Source organism: Glandiceps talaboti, chromosome 5 (genome assembly GCF_964340395.1).
Source record: "Glandiceps talaboti chromosome 5, keGlaTala1.1, whole genome shotgun sequence".
Taxonomy (NCBI): Eukaryota; Metazoa; Hemichordata; class Enteropneusta; family Spengelidae; genus Glandiceps; species Glandiceps talaboti.
The window spans coordinates 23,653,758-23,679,448 of NC_135553.1; the positions used below are offsets into that span (position 1 = coordinate 23,653,758).

Genomic DNA, 25,691 nt, shown 5'->3' on the forward strand with positions numbered 1-25,691 from the left:
CAAAAATAGTTTGATTGGTCCAATTTGTACAAAGACGTTGAGCTTACCGAATGAGGGGAAGATTGACATCTTCTGTATTGTAATGGGAGGACAATAATTCGCCACTGAGGGCGCTCTTTTACAAGGGTATGGGGCAGATGAGATGGGTGCTAGCGAAAACTTGTTCAGTCTAGATGAAAGAGGAGACTTGCATGGTGTAATTATTGTGCTTCAGCTGTACTTGAAGACTTTTTCGAAACAGGCACATCATAAAACAAGTTTTCATGGAAGACATAGCCCCCAAAAAAACATTTCTTGTAGTGACTACTACAAAGTTCTTTAGTTTGTACATTGTCGCAGGCTGTCAGTTCAAAAAGGACAATTAAGGCATGGCGATTATGTGTAGATCCATGACAATTTGAGACACATTAGCATTAATATTTGTATTATGAAAAAGGAAGACATGGCTATTTGACCATTAAGATAAAGGTCAAGGTCAAAAGTCAGTGTGTCATTAGAAAGCTCATAATTGATAACCACGACAAAGGCACTTGAATAGGGTCTCTATCTGTTAAGTGTCAAGAGTTGTCGGCCAAAATGTGAATATTATGACAAATATGGCCACCATTTTGCTGTTATCATGAGGGTTGTGAAATGAAATGATGTGTATATGCAGACTATAGCATCTGACATTTGTACAAGGTTTGGTTGAAATCAGTCCATGCATATCAGAGATATACATATACACTGACAATAATATGGCTATTTGACCTTGAAGATGGAGGTCAATGTACCATTAAAAAGCTCATGATTGATAACATTGGTGAAGACACTTGAATGAGGTCTCTATCTGTTAATCTTCAAGAGTTATTGGGCAATGTATGATTATTACGACAAATATGGCCGCCATTTCGCTATAGTCGTGAGGGTTGTAAAACCAAGTGACATGCATATGCCCTCTATAACAACTCACATTTGTACCACTTTGGTTGAAATTGGCACATGCATATTGGAAATTCAGGTGGATACAGACGGATGGAAGGACAGACGGACAGACCCCAATGTAGTAGCCACCATCGGGCTTTGCCCTTTGGGGGCTAAAAATGTCAGTTTCACTTGGACTTGAAATAGTCTGCCTTTTCAATTTGAAGAAATGACAATTTCCCACTTTACAGCTCACAACATATTTAAAATCCAAATCAGCCAAGGAGTCCTGCTTTAATTATTTACTATTGGCTACATTCTTGGTTACTATCCTTGCAATGATAACAATCTCAAGTAATTAACAATTACTATCTTTCCCCTGTACCATTTTCGCAAACCAGAGCTGTCTTGCAATATTGCAGAAGGCCTCGCCCAAAACACCACACACACACAGACAGACAGACACCGGGTGATCCCTATAGCACTACTGAACCTCAATTCAGTTGTGCTAAAAACAGTGGTTGTGGTATGCTCCAAAATACTAACAACACAGACAGACACCAGACTAACAACACATAGTATGAAATGAATCCACCAACATCACAAATTTATTATCAGAGAATGTTTTTACTGAGTTTTTATTTCACAAGCTGTACAGTGATTTTTGGATTGCTTTCAGTAAAAATCTACATGTACTCTGAGTGTTGTCATCAAAGAATCCTACAAAAAGAATTATAACAATTTCCAATCCACAATTGTTGACATTTTTGTCTTTGATTTACAGCCCTGATTCAATTCTAGGTCTAAATTGCCAAACCTACCTACATGTACACAATATGCATGTCAAAGTCTCGGATGTCTGCCATCTCTCTTTAAGAAATGTTTTCTCTAGATAGTCTATTAGTCAATACAGTTGTGGTAAATGCAAACAAGACGCGTTATTCTGTAAAACTGATACAAAGTTTTCTGAAATATCATGGAAGCCTACACTTTGTGATATACAGTGTGTATGTACGTATCTAGAAAGAACAGCTCTCTACCATGCATGCCTCTAAATATCTAGATTTTTGAAAAGCCTTTATATTAATTTCTCAATTTCTGCTTTCAAGAAATAGGTTAGTTCTATTGGAAGAAGATATATCAAAATATTTTGCCGATAAAAAAGATGAAAGGTTACAATAGTATGTATTCTAAGATAAATTACAGTTTGTGTGTGCTCATGATTATTCACAGAGAATAAAGTTTTACATGTACTATCAATAAACCCTAGAAAAGGGGCGCGGCTGTTTTTGTATTCACATTCAGGTGTTCACATTAATTTGTTAATCCCTTTGAGATTTTGTTAAGTATGTCATCATAATCTAACTCTTCGTTATCTGTAGCTTGGACTTCCTGAGTGATAGCAGGTAGCTTATTGCGTAAAGCTCCCTTACTTGTTGTGTACCAGATTTTCTCAGTTGTGGGCCCTTCTTCTGGATTCCTATTAGGAATGATAAAGAAAACAACATGCATAAAAAATACCTCCAATGGCGTTGTAGTTTTTTAAAATGTTTACCCATATGCTAGTCCATGCTAACAATAGGTGTTCATTTGCTGAATGACTATCCAGTTGCCTATCCAACCATGTTGCTGTCTTTGCGATATATGCAATCATTTGGCTGTTGCTAGATATATTTGCATACATTTCTGAATGTTTTTGTTCACTTGTGTATGAATTCCTGATATTATCTTTGCAACAAACGTGATCATTTGGCTGTTGCTATGGGCATGGTCATGTTGCTAGGCACATTTGCATACATTTTAAAATGTTTATTCATTTGTCTATTAATCCTCGTTATCTTCACAATATATGTGATCATTTGGCTGTTGCTATGGGTGTGGTCTTTTGCTAGGTACATTTGCACACAATTTTTGAAGGTTTATTCATTTGTCTTTCTATTCCTGTTATCTTTGCAATATACATGACTATTTGGCTGTTGCTATGGGCATGGTATTGTTGCTAGGCAAATTTACAAACATTTTTTTGAATGTTTGAATGGCCAAGGTCATGGCTGCTAGGGATACATGCCTACCAGATGGTGTTGATATTTGATCAAAATATACTGTCATTTGGTTGTTGCTAAGGGCGTGGTCATGGTCATGTGTCAAAATAGTTTAAAGAAAATCTGCACAATAACACTTCTAGAAACATCTCACAAAGTTTCAGTCTCATTGACCAAGTACTTTTTGAGATATAAATTTTTGACCAAAATTCACATTTTTACACATAATTTGCATATTACTGATGAGATCATTATATGCTTAATATTTCTTCATCTATACACCCACTGATGCATCCCTCTTAAATTTCAGCCCAATCTGCTGAGTAATTTTGGAATTATAGGTTTTTGACCAAAACGATACATTTTTAGCCCTAATGTGCATATTACTATTAAGGGACTCATCATGAACAAATCTTAATTTACTCACATCTAAGAATGTTCCCACCAAATTTCATGCCAATCTGCCCAGTTGTTTTGGAGGTTTTTTTACCCAAAACCAACATCTCTGATGCAATCATTTTCAATTGAACAAATTCCCAACTAGACATCAGAAGTAACATGACCACCAAATATCAAAGCAATTGGTCGAGCAGTTGTTGATTTTAAGTTGTTTACACAAACACACAAACACACACACACACACACACACAGACAGACAGACACTTTTTGCCATGCCTGTAGCACCACTGAACCTTTTCAGTTCACTGTTCAGTCATGTAAACTAAAAAATGTCAATATTATTTCTTAATATAATTCCTGAACTGAAAACAGAGATCCTCTACTGTAAATAAATGCGTTATTAAAATACTTTCATGTTTGTAAATCTCTATCCTTAAAAATTTAAATCATTGCATAATCATTACCAGCTGTAAATTATGGTAGCCCCTGGTTACAAGAATTGGTAGTTTGTGAACTAGTTAATGTCAAGCCCTGTTAAATATAAATACATGTTTGAGCTGTATTAAAAGCAAATCCTGTATGCATGAAGGCATACAGATAGCAGTCAAGGCCAAAGATCACTTCCTGACAAGAAAGCTCAACTCTCAAAGATTGGGCACTATAAAATTGAAAAGTTGAAATAGTTTGGCCTCGAGATGAAGCACAAGATTAAAGGTTTGTGCTCTGCTGAACATTCACTTTGTGTGTACCAACATAACAAACATGGTAGGGTATTACTAATTCTTACCATAAAATGAAAACCAACTTATTTCTCAAACCACCAGCAGTTAAGTTGTATTCAAAATCAAAAACAGCATATCGCCCTTCTTTCTTTGGCAAAACTTCACAGAAATCGTCCCACGTTCCACCTGTTGATGTTTGGTCGATTACAATAGACTTTTTGTCATCAGACTTTTTAAAAGTTATAAATTTGTAGGCGTGCTGTAGCTGCATCTGCTTGAAAATTTCAATACAAGAATCATCAGGCTTAACACCAGAAGTCTGTCAAATAAAAAAAAAAAGACAAAAAATATCAAGCTAAGCATTTTGCTTTATCAGTACTGCTTCACTGTGTGTGTATGTGTGTGTGTGTGTGTGTGTGTGTGTGTTTGCACACGTAAAACTGAGACAGAACAAAACAAGATTGGGTGACCATTAATGACATGTGTAAGCTCCATGTTGTACATTTTATTTTGTATATTTTTTTTGGGTATAACCATATTTTCTCCTAAACACTTATTTTCTTGCTCATTAATGCTAGATCAGTGGCAATGACAATCACCTTGTGTCACACACTGTGATTTTCCGGCCTGTTTTGACAATTTAGAACTGTTCAATTTGGAACTCTTATCAGTTCAGTTGTGCTAATAAAATCGAAAATCTTCCTATTAATATTCTTGAGAATATCTTTTGGCACATTTGACATTCTCATAATATAAACAAATTTTGAAATTGCCAAACTCTTAACACTTTGTATTTTACCTAAAAGTTACAATACACATTGTTTCCACAATCACAAGGTCGAATGTAAACTTTTGATGGGCTTAGCATAATTCAATAATGTAGCCCATTGTCTGTCATGTCATAAGAAATAAACCTAGGCTTCGAAGGCCAGTTTATACCAAATGGTTAATCTTTCCAAGACCCAAGCCAAAAGCAGTTTAAAATTAGTTCTACCCAATGCTTGACCAATATCAAGCAAATCAAATAAACATCTTGTCATGAACAAATCTTAATCTACACACCACTAAGAACATTCCCACCAAATTTCAGACAAATCCACCCATTAGTTTTTTAGTTTACTTTTTTTTCTTTACCAAAAATGACATTTTTGGACCCAAATCACACACGTGATGCAATCACTTTGCTTTGAACAATTTCCCAACTAGACACCAAAAGTAATATGCCCATCAAATACCTCACACTTACACACAAATGGACAGACAGACAGACACCGCTCAATGCCTATAGCACTATTGAACCTTTATCAGTTCAGTTGTGCTAAAAAAAAATGAATTTTACATAGGTCTTCATATGAAATAGACTATAAGATACATTGTGTGTCTCCTTGTTCAACCTTATCAAGCTTCTAAATTTACAGGGGCTTGTGAATGTTGTATGGCTTATTTGTTGCACAGTGAACACAGGGAAAGGGCATGCTGTGTGTGTCACCATCCAAATGTGTACACTCAGTATTATCACCACCTCGCCTGGCAAGGGGCGATGCTCCACACCTTGTATACTATATGCTATGTTAATGAATTATATACAGCATTACAATGTCGGTCCAGATACATGTAACTATTATGTTTTCTATTCAAAATTATTGCATAGTGACCCCTCATGTTTCAGCTTGGTTTTAAACTTAGAACTGGTTGGCATTTTCTTTCACACAGTATGGTAAAGATTAGTTGCAATAATTTTAGCGTTTGCTATGATTTTGAGGGCTTTTTCGTCAGTATTTGTGCCTTTTTTCGTTCCAATGTTAAACCTGAATCAAACGTTACAATTCTGTAACGTAAATGCAAATAGACGAGACCACATTGAAAACGTGAGTGAGATGTCAGCATACTGCCCATTTCAAAATGCTGCAGGCGTTGCTACATTTGCCGATTTGGGGTACCTCTGAACACCTCTTGAGTCTTGAAGGCTCTGCAATTAATGTTGGCATTAGGAAATGTCTGATTTTTTGCCAGGTAAGGTGTAATTTAGCAGGGAAATCCACCCAACTTTGCGAATCAGATCTGAATCGCTTCTATCTATTTGTGTTTGCGTTACAGGAATCATATTCTAGTCTAGGACCAACTGAAAGCATGTAAATGACAAAATACCATGGAAAACACTTCATCACGATACTGGGTTTTCAATTGTCACATGATGACTTTTCATTCAAAAGTACATCCCTGCCAAAAACCAAGGTCAAACAAAGTGAAATTTTGATGAATTTCCACAAATTGCTTTAAATCTGTGTCATGTAACTATTAAAATTGGATAGTGCTAAATCTGTGCTGAAATAACTAAAATATTGCTATTTGTTGACTGTTGGCCATCTAGAATAGGGATTGTTATGCAATTAGCAGCACTGTGTAGTTGTATAGTACTGAATACAATAGATGTGTAATTAAAGAAACAATGGTAGAAACCTTGTATTTTGTACATTCTACATAATGAATGACCATCTCATTGACTAGAGAGAATGTAGAATACTTGGCTGTCATTGATCAATACACATCACATGACTTTATTCCTGAAGAACACAGCACACAATTTTGAAATCACTTTTACGTACATGTACTTGTATTCTGATCGTGTAAGCTAGCTGCAAGCATGGAGGTAAACAATTCATTATTTCTACCTCCATTCTGAAAGTTATACAACTTCACTTGGTCATCGTCAAGATGATATGGGACACATCATGAGTCATATACATGTAAACAACTGTGTGTACCCAACTGAAGGAGATATAATGATACGCATCAGGTTTAAGCTAGCAATCCTATCCCTAATGTGACTGTACCTTTATTAAAATTGTACACAAAAGTACATAGTAGTAGTAGTAGTTCTGGTAACTGGTTCTACAATGGAAATTTGATGATGAACTTTCATAGTACATGTAAATGAATGCTGTAGTATTTTATGTCACATGAAACATCATGTAAATCAGTCTACAATGATGTCTTATGAAGACAGTCATGGATGTAATTAACAAATTTTTAAGACAATGAATTACAATAAACTGGTCCCACTATTCTTGTCTTGGTAAATTTAAAATGCTGTCATCATAAATTACATTTTTGAATTAATTCCTGGCATCATTACTTACTGCAATCCAATATGTAACAGACAAACTGTACCTGAAATATTGTGTGCACATTGTGTGCAGGTAAATTTAAAGTAAAGGTGCACACTGCATGCTAAAAAATATTCTATTTGGACCCCTGTACTTTACATGTCCTATATAGTCATTTGATAATTTTTTTTCACATCAACTACTGATTAGGCGTAACAAAAACATTTGTTTGGTTCACTAGATTTTCATGGCCAACTCTAAATTGTTTTTTCGTGTATTCGAGAAGGGAAAAAAAATACCGCCAATGGCACTGTAGCACAACTGTACAGTTTTTAAAAAAAGTTTATCCATATGGTAGTCCATGCTAACAATAAGTGTTCATTTGGTGAATGACTATACAGTTGCCTATCCAACCATGTTGCTATCTTTATGATATATGCTATCATTTGGCTGTTGCTATGGACGTGGTCTTGTTGCTAGGCATATTTAGATACATTTTTTGAATGTTTATTCAATTGTCTATTAATCCCCATTGTTATCTTTGCAATATATGTGATCATTTGGCTGTTGTTATGGGCGTGGTCTTGTTGCTAGGCACATTTGCATACATTTTTTGAATGTTTATTCATTTGTCTTTCTATTCCTGTTATCTTTGCAATGTATATGATTATTTGGCTGTTGCTATGGGCATGGTCTTGTTGCTAGGCAAATTTACATATATTTTTTGAATGTTTATTCAATTGTCTATTAATCCCTGTTGTTATCTTTGTGAAATACACGACCGTTTGGCTGTTGCTTTGGGCGTGGTCATGGTTGCTACGGTATTTGCATACATTTTTTGAATGTTTACTCATTTGCCTACCAGATGATTTTGTTATTTGACCAAAATATACTGCCATTTGGTTGTTGCTAAGGGCATGGTCATGGTCGCTAGGGCCAATTTTGTCAAAATGTTTTGAAGAATAACACTAAGAACATCTCACCAAGTTTCAGACTCGGTGACCAAGTACTTTTTCAGATATAAGTTTTTGACCAAAAATGAACATTTTTACACCTAATTTGCATATCACTCATGGAATCATGTTATGCTTAATATTTCTTCGTCCATACATCCCTAGATACATTCTCATTAAATTTCAGCCCAATCTGCTCAGTAGTTTTGGAATTATAGATTTTTAACCAAAAAGACACATTTTTAGCCCTAATTTGCATATCACTGATGGAATCATCCCGTCATGAACAAATCTTACTTTACATCCCCTTAAGAATGTTCCCACCAAATTTCGCACCAATCTGCCCAGTAGTTTCTGAGTTTAAGTTTTTTGACCAAAAATCACATTTTTTTACCCAAATCACACACCTGTGATGCGATCATTTTGATTTGAACAATTTCCCAACTACACACCCAAGGTAATGGACCCACCAAATATCATGGCAATTGGTTCAGCGGTTTTTTGACTTTAAGTTGTTTATACACACACACACACACACACACACACACACACACACACACACACACACACACACACACACACACACACACACACACACACACAGACAGACGTCGGGCGACCCGAATAGCACTACTGAATCTCAGTTCAGTTGTGCTAAAAAATCACACAAATTGTGAAGTCTTGCAAGAATAGCGATTGCTTAAAAGAATACAATACACAACTGTCCTTCCAATGGTACAGAAGACGGAAATAATGTCTGAACACCTGACCAGTTCCCTTCTTTTTTTTAGCGACTATTTAATCCCTTCATAACATATGGAGGGTATTCAACCTTGTCACAATGGGTCATGGACAGTGTTCACAATTCCGATAACCTTACTACTATTATACAATGTACATGTACATCAACATACCTGTAGCACATCAGGGATATTAATAGATTTGAATAATCAGCTAAACAAAGAAAGATATATCATACAACATTCCAGAGTGACACTGGGTGATCATCAATGCATTTATATATATATATATATATTTACAGCTGATTACATAATATTAATGTCATATACACAGAATGTTTGAATGATCAATTCATTTGTTCTAAATAACCAGTTCAACAAAGGAAGATGTCATGGAACATTCCTGAGTAGCACAAATGATATATATAATTTACAAAAAAAATGTATCTCTTATTACAGGCAATGACAGTATATTACTATGTAGAGAGAGTATTCAATGTTTGGATAAACAGTTCAACAAAGGAATATATGCCCGTAGAACATTCCAGAGTAGCACATATGATTTTATTTTGTATTTTACAATCACCGAGAACGACACACAGCATTAATACCATGCCACTGTTGTCTAGATGTGGTATGTTGCACTTAAAAATTAATTGCATCAATGAATTTGAAATACAATCCTTGTCCAAGCCTGATGTGATGTGACAATAGGATAGGCATGAAAATAAGGACTATACATGTACATTGTAATAACACTCAATCCTAGTAGAGCAGACAGATATATGCAAATTATAGTATAGATTGGTACACTCAGAGTTGATATAATAACATAATGGAATGTCCAACAAGTACCCAAGTACTTCAAATGAAATTACCATTCTGAATTGGGCCTATAAAGGGATCAAACGTAAAGTTGACAACAAATAGGTGTTACATTCTTGTGGAGCTCACAGAACATAAAATATTGATTTATGTTATTTCACCAGATATTTTTCTTTAGTAATAAATGCATACAAAAACAACCATAAATGTCCAAGGATTCAGCTCACAGGACTAAGGTTCCTTATTCAGGGACTCTACAAAGAGGCACTAAGTTGAATAACAAACATTATTAATGTGGGCATATACCAAATACCATGGTTAAATTTATCGATCTCTCAGTGCCAGGTTATTATAGCATTTTGGCCCCAACCACGCATATTCTTGAAAACCATAGGTAAGAACTAACATTTTGGTTTACAAAAATGTGTTCATTTGTAATCTTAATTTCTGGTGTAGTTAAGTGTTATCTGTGCATCGATCTATGGGGGTGAAAAGATGACTCAATACTACAGGTAGGATCTAGACTACAAATTAATGTATTTCTCGTGATTTCTTCTCAATATTTTCTGGGGAGAACATTTGTCTTATAAATAAATATAGAATTATAGAAAATGTGAACACATCCCACAATTTGTGCAGAACCAAAGTTCAACAGACATTATCACAATTCTTGTTGTTTTAAAGCATGCCTTCCGGCATGATGAACCACCACAAACATATCAAGTAAATAATGATTATTCCATTTACACAATAGAATTAGATTTGCAAATTTTATGAATTTTACCGACCAATTATTCAGAAATGTTGAATAGGTTTATGTGGGATATCAAGAACTTGTACCCCAGACTTGGAGGTGAATACAGCAATTATATATAATATGCATACATGTACAAAAGTAGTGTCAGGAAAATAAATTCTGATGATGAACACTTCAAAGCAGTAATTTCTTCAATTATGTTGTCAAATGTGGCAATCATTTTTTTTTAAAGATCTGAAAAAGTTTTTGACTTAGCATTGCAATAGCCAAGCAAATCTCAAGACATAGCTACAATAATTGTACAGCATTCTTTTTTATTTTAAAGTTGTTGTTTTTTTCTGTTGATGAGGGTTTTTAATTCTGTCATTTAATCGAAAAACAAATTCCTGTGGGGCAAACTCAAACAGAGGAGATCACGCTGAAAATGTGAGTGAGATGTCAGCATAAACTGTTTCAAAATGCTGCTCTTGGGTTGCTACTTTTGCCAATTTTAATGGGATTGGGATACACGTACATATAAACCAACCCAAAACAGAAACGAATGTTACAATTATTGCAGCTACTCAAGACATTGAGATATAGCATCAATATTGGTTTATCAGAACCTGCAATGTGCATGTTATGTCAACTTGCAGTTATTCAGATTTGGACAATTGTAATTGTAATCCAATTATGATGGTAATTGCAAATTAATGTTGAGTGTTTGTATTGGAACAGAATGGATATCTATAATTTTATGAACTGTACTGTACAAATACGAGGGCATGAAACTTCTCTGGATTGACACAACTGAAGTTTTCATACAGCTTCTTGTATTTCATTGACAGCAAGCCTAACAAAGTCCCATGCCAATGGTTCTCTTTCACACTATAAAACGACATGCCTTCCACTGTCCACTGACTCACAGTTCTTTTGTCATTTACAAGGTTGATGTAATCAGTGCATAATGTTGCATATTAATGTCCTTTAGCCTCACCAGTTTGAATAATCAATGACTAGAATAGCTTATGAATAAAGAACATTGAAATTTGAATAGGCTGTAACTGGCATGTGGTTGACAATGACCATACTGACGAAAAATCCATATTTCTTGTATTTCCTGATCGCTAAAACAGCTAAAGCGGTATATTATTCTCCACATTTCATCAGACTAATAATGTTTTTGGCTCCATTTTGCTTCTGAAACATGTATTTTGTGATTCCATTTCCTCATTTTAGAAATTCTATGGACACCTTTCCGTACACGTACGCATGTAGTATGTACATGTTTTCCTGTCTTGTCCCGCCATCATAACCGTCCGACCGGCCATGTACCTGGTGTTCGCCTACCTCCGTTCCCCTATTTACGTGGCAAGGCTAAACAGACACTTTATCCATACACATATTTGCAGCCGACACCAAAAAAGTTTACAACAATAAAAAGGTGAAGAAGAAAAACAACTATAAATCAACTCCACCACACCTTTGCCCAACCGGACCGGGCACACTGACACTGCGCGATGTAACCCTTTCGATGACAAACATTTTGATACATTTTACACATTAAATGTTGAAAATTGTGCAACATGTGTATTCCTACATATCTACTTATGAACTTTGAGAAATATAAAGATCCATGAGATGAAAATAAGATATCTAACGAAGAGGAATGAACAAGTGAGACAGACAATTTCCTGACGTCTCGGGTGAACACACCCGGTTAATTAACATTAGCGGTGTCAAAACTCAAATGGGTGTTTCCTGACCGGCTAAAACATCTCTTCATTTCCAACATTTGTCACGTCTTAATATAGCACTATTCAAATATAGACAAGTTATGAATTATAAACTTACCATTTTGGTAAATAACGGTATGGGAACAACCAAATGGAAGAAAAGAAGCCAAAACTTGTATCACTCACAACCGGAATGCTGACGGAAGTAATGTCTGTGCGTCTAACTACCACTGAGCGGGTAATATACTTTTGAGATTCAGATTCAGATTCGGATTCAGATTCGACTCTATCGCTTGACCACGTGCAAAAATCAACATATTGCCATAAAAACACACTACATGCACTACTCTCACTGTCGCTGTTTTCGGCCAGGGTAATGTTATTCGGTGATTACTATTAAATAAACACTGAGACAAATTAATACGCATTATTGTTGTTTAAACAATTTACTTAGGGTCTTTTTCGACAGGCGGACGTAACGTTGCTAATTAATTGTGAATGACGTGGTCCTCGAATGTATTAAACCCTACTTCGCGTCAGTACATGACTCGGTAATCTAATAGGACGACTGCCATGGTAAGGCCTAACAAAAAAAAAAAAAAATATATATATATATATATATATATATATATATATATATATATATATATATATATATATATATATATATATATATATATATAACTCGGTGAGTATCAATCTGCTAAGACAGTGCTCTATACCGCAGCGGCAGAGCGTAATAGTTTTGGTAGTACTGGAACTCTTTCTTGGGTGTAACTCGGAGTTTCACGCATATTGCGATCATCAGACACATGTCTGATGATCGCAATATGTCTGATGATCGCAATATGCGTGAAACTCCGAGTTACACCCAAGAAAGAGTTCCAGTACTACCAAAACTATATATATATATATATATATATATATATATATATATATATATATATATATATATATATATATATATATATATATATAATATATATATATATATATATATATATATATATATATATATATATATATATACATATATAATATATATATATATATATATATATATATATATATATATATATATATATATATATATATATATCCACATATGTGAGTGTCTAGTTCAGGTAGTTATATTTTCTGTTGTTTTCCATATGGTATGTTATTGGTTTCTTCTCATCAGATGTACAGCCATTACAGAATTGGAAGAACACTGAGTTTTATTTTGATCTCAGTTTCCACATCCACTATTTAGTGCGAGATTTTGTTATTCATTTCTGGAATACGTAAAACAAGTTTAGGGTCGGCAGTGAAAAACTAGGTAAGTAACCGGAAACAAAAAAATTTTTTAGGGCCTAATCGGACACAAAATTCTACATCACTTTCTGTATTTGTCTAATAAATAAATGTATTTACACCACTCCTTCAATTTAAATACAAGGCAAAATATTTAATTACAAATGTTATGGTATTTTGATATTTTAACTGCCTTACTTTCGAATTCGACGACAGTCTATCACAGTCCATGGTGATGCATGGCAGTCTAGGTGCTTTAAAGATAAGCGCTGTTACGGATATCTGATACTCTTTTTTGCTCCAAATACGTTTAATATTTGCGTTCAAAACACTCAAATTTCATTTTAAATAACAACTTAATTTGAGATCCAGACACAGATAAATGCAGTACACAAATTTCTTCAGGTGGGGGTAGTGGGAAATGACCAATTCCTTTAAACTTTAGACATGGTGGCAACGGTGGGATTCTAGGACTTGTTCTTTTCCACAGCATTTGAAACCATGTGGGTTTTAAAAAAAATATTTAAACAAGCGAGGGTCATATTTTAGAGAAAGGAAATTGAGGGAGAGGCACTATTAAGCACGACGGACCCGGGAAGGGTCACATTTTTGGCAACAGTTTGACCCCTCTTGTAATTACCTGAAGCCTCCCTTACCGTACATATAAGACGCGCAAGAAACGACACTAAAAATAAAGTAAACATTCGATCGAAATTAAAGCGTAGTTTCATTTTTTACAATTTCATATTTGAAAGAAAAGATGAATCTCACACACACAACCAACGCAAAGTAAAACGAAACCCGATAGGTGAAGAAATACATTAAGAAATGTAAAATTTAGTACACATTTATTAATATCCATTGAAAACAAAATTGAATAAAACGTGTCCATTCGCTTTAAAAGATAATTAGTTTACAGCAATACCATACAAGACAAACGGTATTTTCCCATAAGTCGAAACCCAGTGTTTAAAGCTACACTATACTTGCAACTGCAACGCACATCTGTCGAAACTTTTTTTGGCATCGTCGTAAACCATAGCCCCTTTTACGGCACCGTCCAAAAGGCACCGCCAAATTTATTTATTTCGCCGTGTCGCGGAAAAAAATAGTATCTCTGGTTTGCGAGAATGCTATTTTGTTAAATATAATGACTTACTCGTAACTGTTCACTGCAAAGTGTGCGGGTAAAGAAGTACAGGTAGTATGATGCAATATATCCAATCAAAATGATTTTGAGGTTCGCACCCAAAATTAGAGACCACATAATTTCAACTTATTACTATACTACTAATAGATAAAATTTAAGTGTAAGTAACATGCACAATGTCTAATTATTTGTATTTTTTAAGAATTTTTACTGAAAATAGTTGGTTGTCTAATCGAAAATATACATATTGTATACTATTACCCAGGTTACAAGCTTGTGAATCTTTTAATGTTAAAAAATCAGAAGTATCATCGGGGTAGGCTCTTTATGGCCCATACATCAGTATACACTTTGCATTATCAATATGAGCATAAAGTTCCAAGAGATTTTATGAGCACACTCACAAATATGAAACCAAAGCTATATCCATATTTCTAACACCGAGTCAAAATACACCATGACAGGTTTCTTTCGACCCAATATATATGTAAGTTCTGGGTAAGTTGACACGCGTATACGAAATATAATATGCCATATAGACTTTAACAAGATATTGTGATAAAAGGTTACCATGTCAGATATTGTGATAAAAGTTTACATGTCAGATTCATATATGTCAGTTGATGAGACTAAATCATGTCATAAACAATGTTCATTTTTGAAAGTTTTTTTCCTGAAGAAAAGAAAACGTAAACTTGAATGTACAATTATACTAAATGACTGCATATAATATAGGCATGATTTAGGAAACAGTCCGAGAGTGAGATTTAACAAACTCCGTGGATGGACAAAACATGTACAGTCCGAGTCATAATTCCATACGACGGTGAAACAATAACTGGCAATGATATGTCAATAAAAAATATCTCAACTTACATGTAATGTATAGACTTCAACAAGTTACTTGACAGTGTTGATTTGCAAATTCAGAAGAGAAGTGTCTTTACTGTAAATATGTGCAAAGAGAGACTACAAAGAGACCCCCACAACATAACTGTTAAACGCTGTGAAATGTTCTCTATTCAATATTTCGATGTGTTCGTCGTGAAGTTTTGTGACATGCTTCTTTATATACAAGACAGTGCAGGTTTCGATTTACTGAAACTCAAATTTACGTGGATAGGGTGTAGGAACGCTTCAAGATCGGCGTCTTCTTGTACCAGTGGTTAAGTTGGTTGGTTCATATAGGAGACACTTCATGTGCTTGCATTGGACCACAGCATCTACCGAACATCAACTTATCGCATAGCAATTCTCTATACGTAGCTCGAATGTGTTTGTGACTCAACCCGTACAAGACTGGATTGATCACTCCAGGTAGATGTTGAAGCGGGTACATGACAATCAGAAATTGTATTGGTGTTGGTATCCCAAACGCCTGGGTAAAGATCACCACCAAAGGCAATGGCAAATAGCTTAAGACAATCAACACAAAAAGAGTAAGTTGAACTTTTATCAGACGGATTTCTTGAGGACTTGGTCCGTTTTGACGACCGTCACTTTGATTGTTAGCCGCGTGAGCCTGTACGCGTCTTCTGCTACGTCTAATATATAGATGAATTGATCCATAGCAGAGTGTAGTTATTATACACGGTACGTAAAGGAGTAATATAATCATACGTTTGTCGATGTTAGAAAAACACGCATACATATTGGGAACGAGGCGTGAACTATTTGGTAAACTGAACATGTAAGCGTTGACGATAGTTGGGAAAAACCAACTGAATAAAATTACCAGAGTCGTGGTGACTCTGTTAGCCAGTCGATGGTAATGTTCGTGATGCACGATATATATGTATCTATTGAGAGCGATAGAGGCAGACAACCAAACCGAGATCTCTAACAGAATGGGCTGTAACGCATTGTGGAGACGGCAGATGTCAGCACCTAGATGCCATCTCCGACGAAGGAAAGCATCACTTGAAACAGATGAAACGAGTATTGGAGACAGGATATCGGTGAAGCTTAGATTCACCAGGAATATGTTTGCTGTTGTACGTAATTTCTTCTTGAGAAAAACGGCAAGAATGAATAGAAGATTTCCAGCTATTGCAATGACAGTGAACAGCATTTCTATTATACCAGTCAATGTTGTGCTCCATGTAGCCACGACGGACATGGGAACCTGATAAGTTTCGTTTACCATGTTGTTCTCCGAAGTCAGAAAAGCAGACCTTTGAAGCAGGCTAGGCATCTGCGTTGCTTGAATTTATACCTTATTGTCAAATTATGACAATTTGGTCGACAAGGTTGGTGCAAAACATCCAATCAGCAATGGAGGGTAATTAGGGGCCGGGCATTTTTTAACTGACTGGGGGGGGGGGGGTGTTTTGGAGTTGAACATGGGTTTTCTCAAACCCGTTCCGATTACCAAAGCCAAAGTGACTCCACAGTAAAGACCACATTGTCCAAGATGACCCCCCCCCCCCACACACACACCTGTATATTTTAATGTATCATTTGCATAGGTCTTACTATAGCGATGCTACTATAACACCATATGAAGAAATTGAATGGCGCTATTTGTAAAGAGAATACTTATACATTACTTTGGGTATTTTTGTTTTATTTGTACATCTTTATCTAGAATCTATGGAACATGTAATATCGTCAGTGTATCTCAGTGCACAGCATAAATCCATGGGAGACTATAATTACTTGCAATTAATACAACCCTTTCTATAAAAAAAATTAGTCTTTACAAAGTGTAGCAAATGTTGACAGAAATCAACATAAACTAATTTCTGATAATGTTACCTATGGTGCATATACATGTTTGTGGTATTATACATTGTAGACTGTAGTAAAACATGATGTAATAAAAACATGTAGAATCAAATACAACTCACTATTCAGTGTATTAATACCAATAGTACAATTATGTTAAATGTCTTTATAGCTTCCGTTAGCACATTAAGATGTGGTCAATACCATAATGCTTCTACAATTTCATTTAGAACAAGGTTTTATCTTGAGAGTGACAAATTTATTAAAACACAAATGGCCAGTTCAATCACCGGTTAAAATTAGCGTCAATATATAACCGGTGCCAGTGGTGAATTTAATAAGAATGAAAGTTAGCCCTAACTCTAACCTAATACATAACTAGCCACTGTTATATGCCCAAATACTAAATGTTTCAGTTTCTTATTTGAGAACTAATGCATGTAGCAATGCATATGTGGAAAATAGATGGGGGGGGGGGGGAATAATGTTTATTGGGGAGGGTCCTCCCATAGTAGAACATTTTGACGAATTACATTTATTCAAGAGTCATTTCACAGCACCAAAATGACACTTATCTTGTCGTTTTCCAACGTGACCCCCCACCACTTGTGATGTTTACCAAAATAACCCACATCAAAAACACCGGCACCCCCTCCCCAGTCAGTTGAAAATCTTGTCCTGTAACCGGGAAACCTCGTTCATACGAAATTGTATACTCTGGAGACATTTGGAAAGGCCAATGGAGGATTTTTTGATTTGTCAAAAGAAATAACACCTCTCTTGTGGAAATAATAAATGGTCACTTACAGTTTGTGGTTTTCGAAGCTATCTTTTTTATTAACACAGAAACACACTCAATAATAAATGGAAGCAATGAGCGAAAATGAGCGACAGGAAGTAAAACATGAAGACATATTCGTTCCAGTGATCCAAATGTTATTTAGCCCAAGACGTTTTTGTCGGTACCATTGATCTCAGATAGCCTCACAGATTCGTATTTTGGCTTGTCATATGTGCAACATTTGACAAATTGTATGTGTGAGTAAATTATGATCCACTCTTTTGTCTACTTTGCCAGAGTCCAAGGGCATATTTAATATATTTGACGCTCGTCATCTTGTGGAACTTTCAACCAGCAAACTCTAGCTGCTCGTACTGTGAAAGAAACACCAATAAATTAACATCGAGGCTTGAGTTATCAAGACCAAAGTGATATTCATGGCACTTTTTCTGAATTGAAAATTAGTTGTTTGCTTTGATTGTAAAGTGTCAACAAATCTCAACTCAAAGCGTTTCCAAAAGTTCGTATTAGCTTCCGCCTCGCCAGGTCAGGCAATACATAGATAAATAGACAGATAGACAGATATATATATATATATATATATATATATATATATATATATATATATATATATATATATATATATATAAATACCATATATACACGTGTGTGTGTGTGTATGTGTATGTGTGTATGTGTGTGTGTGTGTATGTGTATGTGTATGTGTGTCTGTGTATGTGTGTGTGTGTGTGTGTATAGCAAAAACCTGACCTCTATCCTATGAATGATTACTTGTATTATAAACCTGAGATTTTACAGCTGACCTTGCTTTTGCCCAGCATGTAATTGGCCAATTTTGACTTTTGATAAATCTCTCTATTTTATACCTTTAGGGTCCATATTAACTTCTTTTCTTTTCTCGTTTTAAAAAATAAAGTCGGTTCTTTGATTTACTGTTTGTAACTATGGGTGTCAACCTTCATTTTTCATGCTATTTTTTTTTTATAGCTATGTGTTTTATTACATGTATATATTAGAACATGCATATATATATATATATATATATATATATATATATATATATATATATATATATATATATATATATATTGATAAAACTGACAGAGAAGTTGTGACCACTGATCTACTCTATAAGAAAAGATAGAACTCATGCTAAATTTGATGTTGTAGCTATTACAGTACAATGTGCTCCAAGACATTTAACTTCAAATGTCTCAGTAGCTATGGATTCAATCAATTCATGTATAATAATTTTACAATACATCTGCAAAGGGACATTATAATGAGAGTGAGGCACATTGTAAGTTTTTCACATGTCTTTTCCAGCGAAGTTTTAACCCACTTTCTATCAGGGGGTTAATGTCTGTACATAAAAATCTTCATCTTTACACCCCTAAGGACATCCACACCACTGCTTCAGACCAATCTGACAAGTATTTTTTGAGTTCAAGTTTTTTGCCAAAAATCACATTTTTTACCCAAAATACACTTGATGCAATTATTTTCATTTGAATAATTTCTCATCTCCGTGCACACTTTTAGCAATGTCTCCACCAAATAACAAGGCAATCAATCAGGCCAATTTTTACTTTGTCGTTTACACACACACACACACACACACACACACACACACACACACACACACACACACATTTAACATGGCACTCCTGAACCTCAGTTCAGCTGTGCTACAAAACTGGAAAGAAATCTTTCACCCTCGACTTCACTCAGGTTAAGACCTTTCACAAGAAAATGTTTGTAAAATAGTACTTTTTTTCAATTTATATCAATTTATGATTTTATTTACAAAATAGAGCAGATTTACTTTACAATAATGTGTTATCATATCATTTTTGAGAGATAACAAGATAACAAACTTGAAAGAGGCTCTCTACTCTCTCTGACATTTGTCCCCAACAACTCATCAGGATTAAGACACTTTTGTATATTGTGAGAAAATTAGCACTTACACTGTTTTACAATATGTTGAATCAAAACAGACAATGTGTTCCTTACTGTCTGTACAAGGCACATTGGTCTAGGGTATTATGTAGACTGTAAGATACATCATGACGTTTCGCCCTCACCGGCCTCCTCTCTTAGGGGTACCCCGTCACGGCGTACCGTACAGACTAGGTATTATGCAGTGATGGTTCATGAAAAAGTCACATGGAAAAATCTGGGTTTTGCAATGCAGTATATTATTACCGGGTATATGTCACACTATACTAAGTATTAACCATAAACAGTGAGTCTTTTTCACTGTCTAGGTGGCATTCTCTCCAGGTTGGAATATTCATGGAGGTGATTACACGGAAATGATGTATTTCATCTAATCACTTCACAGCAATAGGAAAGTGTGACAGAAAAATTTAGTCTGTAAGGTAGGACATACAGTCAACAAACACCTTCACTCTTCAAAACCTTGGAAAATTTACATTCTTTGCCATGAAAATACATAAACAGCTTTTCTAAGAAAACCTCTCAGCTTACATAAACAGCTTTTGGAAGAACATACTTTTGTGAGCATGAACCATTATTCTTTATTCAGATATGTACATTTCTGAATAAAGAATAATGGTTCATGCTCACAAAAGTATGTTCTACAGTACCGAATAAACAATATTATTATTACATTTGTGCCACACTATCAGCTATGGTTTAGAGGCCTGATAGGACTGTCCAACATCACATATCTTACAATCTATAATTATATCTGAACATCACAGTACCCTTGACAACTACTAACAACAGCATTAACATTTAGAGTTCAACTTCATTCTTGAGTTAAACACTTTTACTCTTGTGAAGCTAGTAGTCTAGGTGTCTAGGTAACAATTTCGTCAATGATATGTATGATATCACAGGTTCAAAGTGTTATAGAACCTGATTGGTTAAAAGACTGACCAGGTCTACAAATTGGCAAATCAACAAGTGGTTTATAAAATATTTAGTTTTTTTCCACACCATGTGTGGACCACAAGTTATTTTTAATTGTGCTCTTTATGCTGATCATCTGATAGTCTGCTTAATATCCTGAAGATAAACAAATATCTGCTAAATATCAAACCACTGAGTTTTGATTTACAATGATTTGTGTAACTTAATAAAACCTGATACTCAATTTTCATATTAAAATGAGTAACACTGAAGTAAAGCACTTTCTCTAAGTGCTACACTCCTTTATAGCATTCACATTAAGTGGAACAATATACTGTTTCAATTGGTTTATTTACAAGGCTAGCATGTGGCCTTTCTAATATGGTCAATTAGCAAATGAAACAGTATACTTTTACACTTGATAGGGATGCTATAAACGATTGTGGTACATACAGAAAATGATTTACTTTGGTGTTATGGGTTGTACAATAGGGCTTACCTTTGACCTTACATTTCTTGACGTATCTCCGATCTTCATATTGTAAATTCACAATGTCAAGTGCAATATTGAATTTTGTGATATGAAGGCAAAAATCCTTGTGATTCGACAAATCCGCAATAAATTTTCATAAAAATATTATACACTGCAGTGTGTATATATGGTAATTGTTCACTCATACTTAGATATAATCCTCCAATATTTTTCTTCAATCAAGAAAATGAAAGTCGTCTAAGGGGCCTCGTCACTTTTGACTCAAAGACGAGAAGTGACAAAACCCTTACGTCGTGAGTATTTTCCAGCTGAAATTAAGAAAAATATTAAAATAATCCATAATAGGGAATCATATAATTATACCTGCGCAAGCATAATTTATTTAAAAATAGGGAAGAGTATGGTGACTTTGAACTTTAAACAGATATTTCATACACCACATAACAAATGATGTTGACGTGTGTTGTCATGACATAGAACAACCAGGGTATTAAATCACATACTTATTGTTCCAACGTGTTCAAAGTGGCTTACATTGATTGTTACTCCTTTTATGCATCCTTTGTTAAACCTAACACATTGCTTGTTGGAAAGTTTTGTGACTTCCTTTGTAGTGCTTGGTGATGCTGAGCTAAGTTCAGGAAACCTGGAGTACTTCCAGGTACATGTGTGAACGGTGGAATTGTTAACGGCATTGGCAGTTGGAATAAGTTGAATCTCTCCTTCTTTTCAGGTTGGTTGGGGATCTGACCATCCCTGGGAGTTCCTTCCACATATTCTGTTTTTATCACTTTCTCCTCATGTTCTCTTTTCACTTTCTTGACATGAGATTCTCCATCCTGTGTGGATTTCATACTGGCCTTGGAAGACTCCTTCTTGTTATAGCATTTCATTTCTTTCTCGTACCTTTCCTTGTCTTTTTCATACATAGTGTAGTACCGCTGTGAAAGGAATGACAGTTTATAAATCACAACATCATGTGTAAAAATATATCCTTCATTGATAGAATTACTCTATACATATCAATCCTTATCATTTCCCGTACATTTCGTTATACCACTGTGGAGGGATGACGGATAACACGTGAGTTTAAATATATCCTTTGTTCATTGATACAGCCAAGGAAGCTGTTTGTAATTACTGGCATTTGCAGGTAATAAAGAGTCCAATGCAGGTGAATTTCTGTAAATACCTGCATTCAGCAGGTGACATTTTACATTTACAGGCATTTGAAAGGTGAAATTTCAACATTAGCTGTATTTGACAGACAAATTTTGAAACCCACCTGTATATTGACTATTTCCATGATAACAGGGTATCTTTTTATTTGCATTAATATAAACATTGTCATTCAACAACGCTGATGATTATTTTTATTCAACAGATAAACATGGCATTGTTGATAAAGAATTAAAGTTTGATATACATTATTTTGCTTTGCTCTTAAGTTTTAAATTTGATTCTAAAAACTCTTGCTCATAGGCTGTGATAGAATTACTCCATATATTATATGGATATATATCTTTCCTTGTCTTTTCCTATACATGTATGTAGTGTAGTATCACTGTGGAGGGATAAAAGATGATACAGGTGTTACATAATCTTTATTGATAGGATTAATCTCTACATATATTTCTTTGCCTTTTACATCTATAATGTAGTACCGCTGTGGATGGATGACAGTTTATATGATTTTAAGTGGCCATATGGATGAAGATTGGGTATTTATTTTGGATATTTAATTTACAATGCACTTTTATCATAGCTTCCCACTTGACAAATCAATGAAACAACATTGACCAAGGTTGTGTTTGTAACTTAAGGCACTGCAAAAAACTAAAAAATGTGTAAATTGTTTGTACAATAACAAAGATTTTACATATTTATTAATATTTTGCAATTTATTGAGTTACAAACAAGGACTTGGCCGTTGATTCACATCGGTTTTTCAAGTAGGAAGCCATGATAAAAGTGTTTTATAAATTAAATATCCAAAATAAATATACAATCCTCATCTACATGGCCACTTTCAATAAAAGTATATCCTTTATTGATGAGACAGAGCTTCTAAATGTGTTTTACACAGTGATGACCATACAGGGGAGCTAACCTTCTTTTCCTCTGTGCTGAGGTCACTCCACATTTTAGCTAATTCTTTGGTCATGTCAAGGTGACTGAAGTCGTCCTTGGCATCCCGATTTGACTCCCCCTGTAGTTTGGGACGCTCCTGCTGACAGAACATGAAGAAGGCATTGGCAGGCTTCTTTGGTGCATTGGGATCTACACACGGATAAGGTTGGTCCACAGCAACAACCACGGGAGAACACAGACACCAAAAACAAACACACAAAGTAAATAAAAATAAAACACAGAAAACAATGGTAAAAGAAATGAGGAACAAAACAGAGGTATTCAACACACAAAAAAATAATTTGGTTTTGAACATAAATAAAAATTGCTTATGTTGTACAAGCTAATCAAAGTTTAAAGCAGTTTATGCTAAAATTGCTATTACATGCACAACATATACAAAATTGTAACCATAAAGTGTACATTCTGGATAGATAAATAGCTTTAGTATCCAGGAAAAACTACTTAAAATCTTCTGATTCCCTCTGCCTCTCTTCACAATGCTTTTCATGATAATATCTATAATGGAATATAGTTTTGTGTACAAAACGAAACAAATTCTCGATCACATACGACGAGTGACACATGTAAAGAAATCTATTATGTACAATAGATCTGTTGCCGGTTCCGAGATACACTGCATGTCTCCCCATACAATGTCATGTACTCTGCGCATGCAGGGGGGGGGGGGGGGGGTTTGCAGATGCTACTCAGGGGGACAGTTATCAGCTCACTGTACTCGGGGTTTACCAGTAAAATCCTTCTCCATCACTGATGGCATTTGATGGTCTTTCTTCTATATTAAAAATCACACAATTAAAGAGGTCAACGTGTTCTTCCATCATTTTATGAGGATAGCGTTATTTCAAATGTAATTATTTATGCCTTATTTACCCTTTTCTCTTTCTGACTTCCCATGTCGTTTTTTCTTCCCACTGCCACCAGGTGACATGAACAATTGTGTGAACTGCTGTTGTGATGCCCTTGGCTGGGGCATCTGCATCTGGGGTAGTCCACTTTGGTTAAAAGGTAGGTCAGAGTTAATTCCCATCATGCCTTTTGGCGGTGCTACTGTTGAAGAATAGCTTGGTGGTAGACCCACTGAATTCATGTCTGGCGCATCCTAATTTTTGGTAGAAAAAACAGAAAAATATGAATAATCAACTATAATTCTAGCAAGAAAAATAGAAATGTGACATAATAACTCTGTGCTGAACCTTACATGATACTTGATATTAATATATGCTAGTCTTTAAAGCCCTACATGTATGTTTGCATCCCATATTTATTCTCACATATTACTCTCAGTAACACCATAAGTTGAGGATTGGATACCAGTAAAATCATCTTTTTATACTGGACCAACTTTTTTCTTTCTCTGCCAAAAGTTTCATTCTAAGCCAGCATGTATGTTCAAACAGTTTCACTCACTGTGTCAAATGAAATTGATGAAATTAAATTTTGTTAAGAATCCAGTACGTACCTTTAAACTCAAACTAGGCAGTTGAAGTTGAGAAAAGGAGAGTGAATTTGTTGATCGATGGTTGTGCAAGGGGATAAATTGTCTTTCACTCTCATCAAAATGAATGAGATGGAATGAATTTGTCTATACATGCCTCTCTACTCACCTCTAAGGTTTCTGTTAGTGGTATACTGTGATAATTGTCACCATACTCGTCTAGTTTGGTTTTCAGTAACCTAGTTGTGATCAAGGAGTAAGAAGACTATGACAGAATCCAATGGTGTGTGAGTGCAAGTGTGGCCCCCTCCGGGTATTTGCACGAGTGCTTGCAGTGTTCTCTGCATCCTACTTCCATGAGCATAGCGATTGAAAGTGCAGCAGAAAACACTGCAAGCACAAGTACAAATACCACTGAGTACCCACACTGGTACTCACATGACATGGGGTTCTGTTATTTACATGTTTATCTGAAATGACAAGTTTCCATAAAATCATGCAATGCGATCACACGATTTCGTGTATAGTGAACAATCGCATCTTCATTTGCATATCTGCTTGCAGGGAATCCCTGATGCAATAATGTTTACAGTA

General features: G+C 35.1%; 2 protein-coding genes across 2 annotated transcripts in view; both read right to left on the bottom strand.

Moving 5' to 3' along the window:
• Positions 1-1,510: 1,510 nt before the first annotated feature.
• On the bottom strand, positions 1,511-12,398 carry LOC144435322 (uncharacterized). The gene is made up of 3 exons (XM_078123918.1): positions 12,282-12,398; positions 4,132-4,385; positions 1,511-2,383 (listed from the first exon to the last, which is right to left on the bottom strand). Exons 1-3 carry the CDS (start codon positions 12,282-12,284, stop codon positions 2,218-2,220), a joined length of 423 nt encoding a protein of 140 aa, XP_077980044.1. The 5' UTR covers positions 12,285-12,398; the 3' UTR covers positions 1,511-2,217.
• An 8,645-nt stretch (positions 12,399-21,043) lies between these two features.
• The window catches only part of LOC144435515 (uncharacterized), a 6,369-nt gene continuing 1,721 nt past the window's right edge, over positions 21,044-25,691 (bottom strand). The window contains exons 3-6 of the mRNA XM_078124105.1: positions 25,267-25,336; positions 24,533-24,761; positions 23,619-23,788; positions 21,044-22,449 (exon numbers count right to left, since the gene is read on the bottom strand). Coding sequence (XP_077980231.1) covers positions 22,060-22,449; positions 23,619-23,788; positions 24,533-24,761; positions 25,267-25,336 — 859 coding nt within the window. The 3' untranslated portion in view covers positions 21,044-22,059. The remainder of the gene's footprint in view (positions 22,450-23,618; positions 23,789-24,532; positions 24,762-25,266; positions 25,337-25,691) is intronic.

Bases quoted from the DNA above. Each gene is read 5' to 3' on its own strand.
- LOC144435322 (XM_078123918.1), bottom strand. The intron at 2,384-4,131 runs GTAAGAATTAGT...CATTCCTAATAG, and splicing joins AAGTTGGTTTTCATTTTATG to GAATCCAGAAGAAGGGCCCA.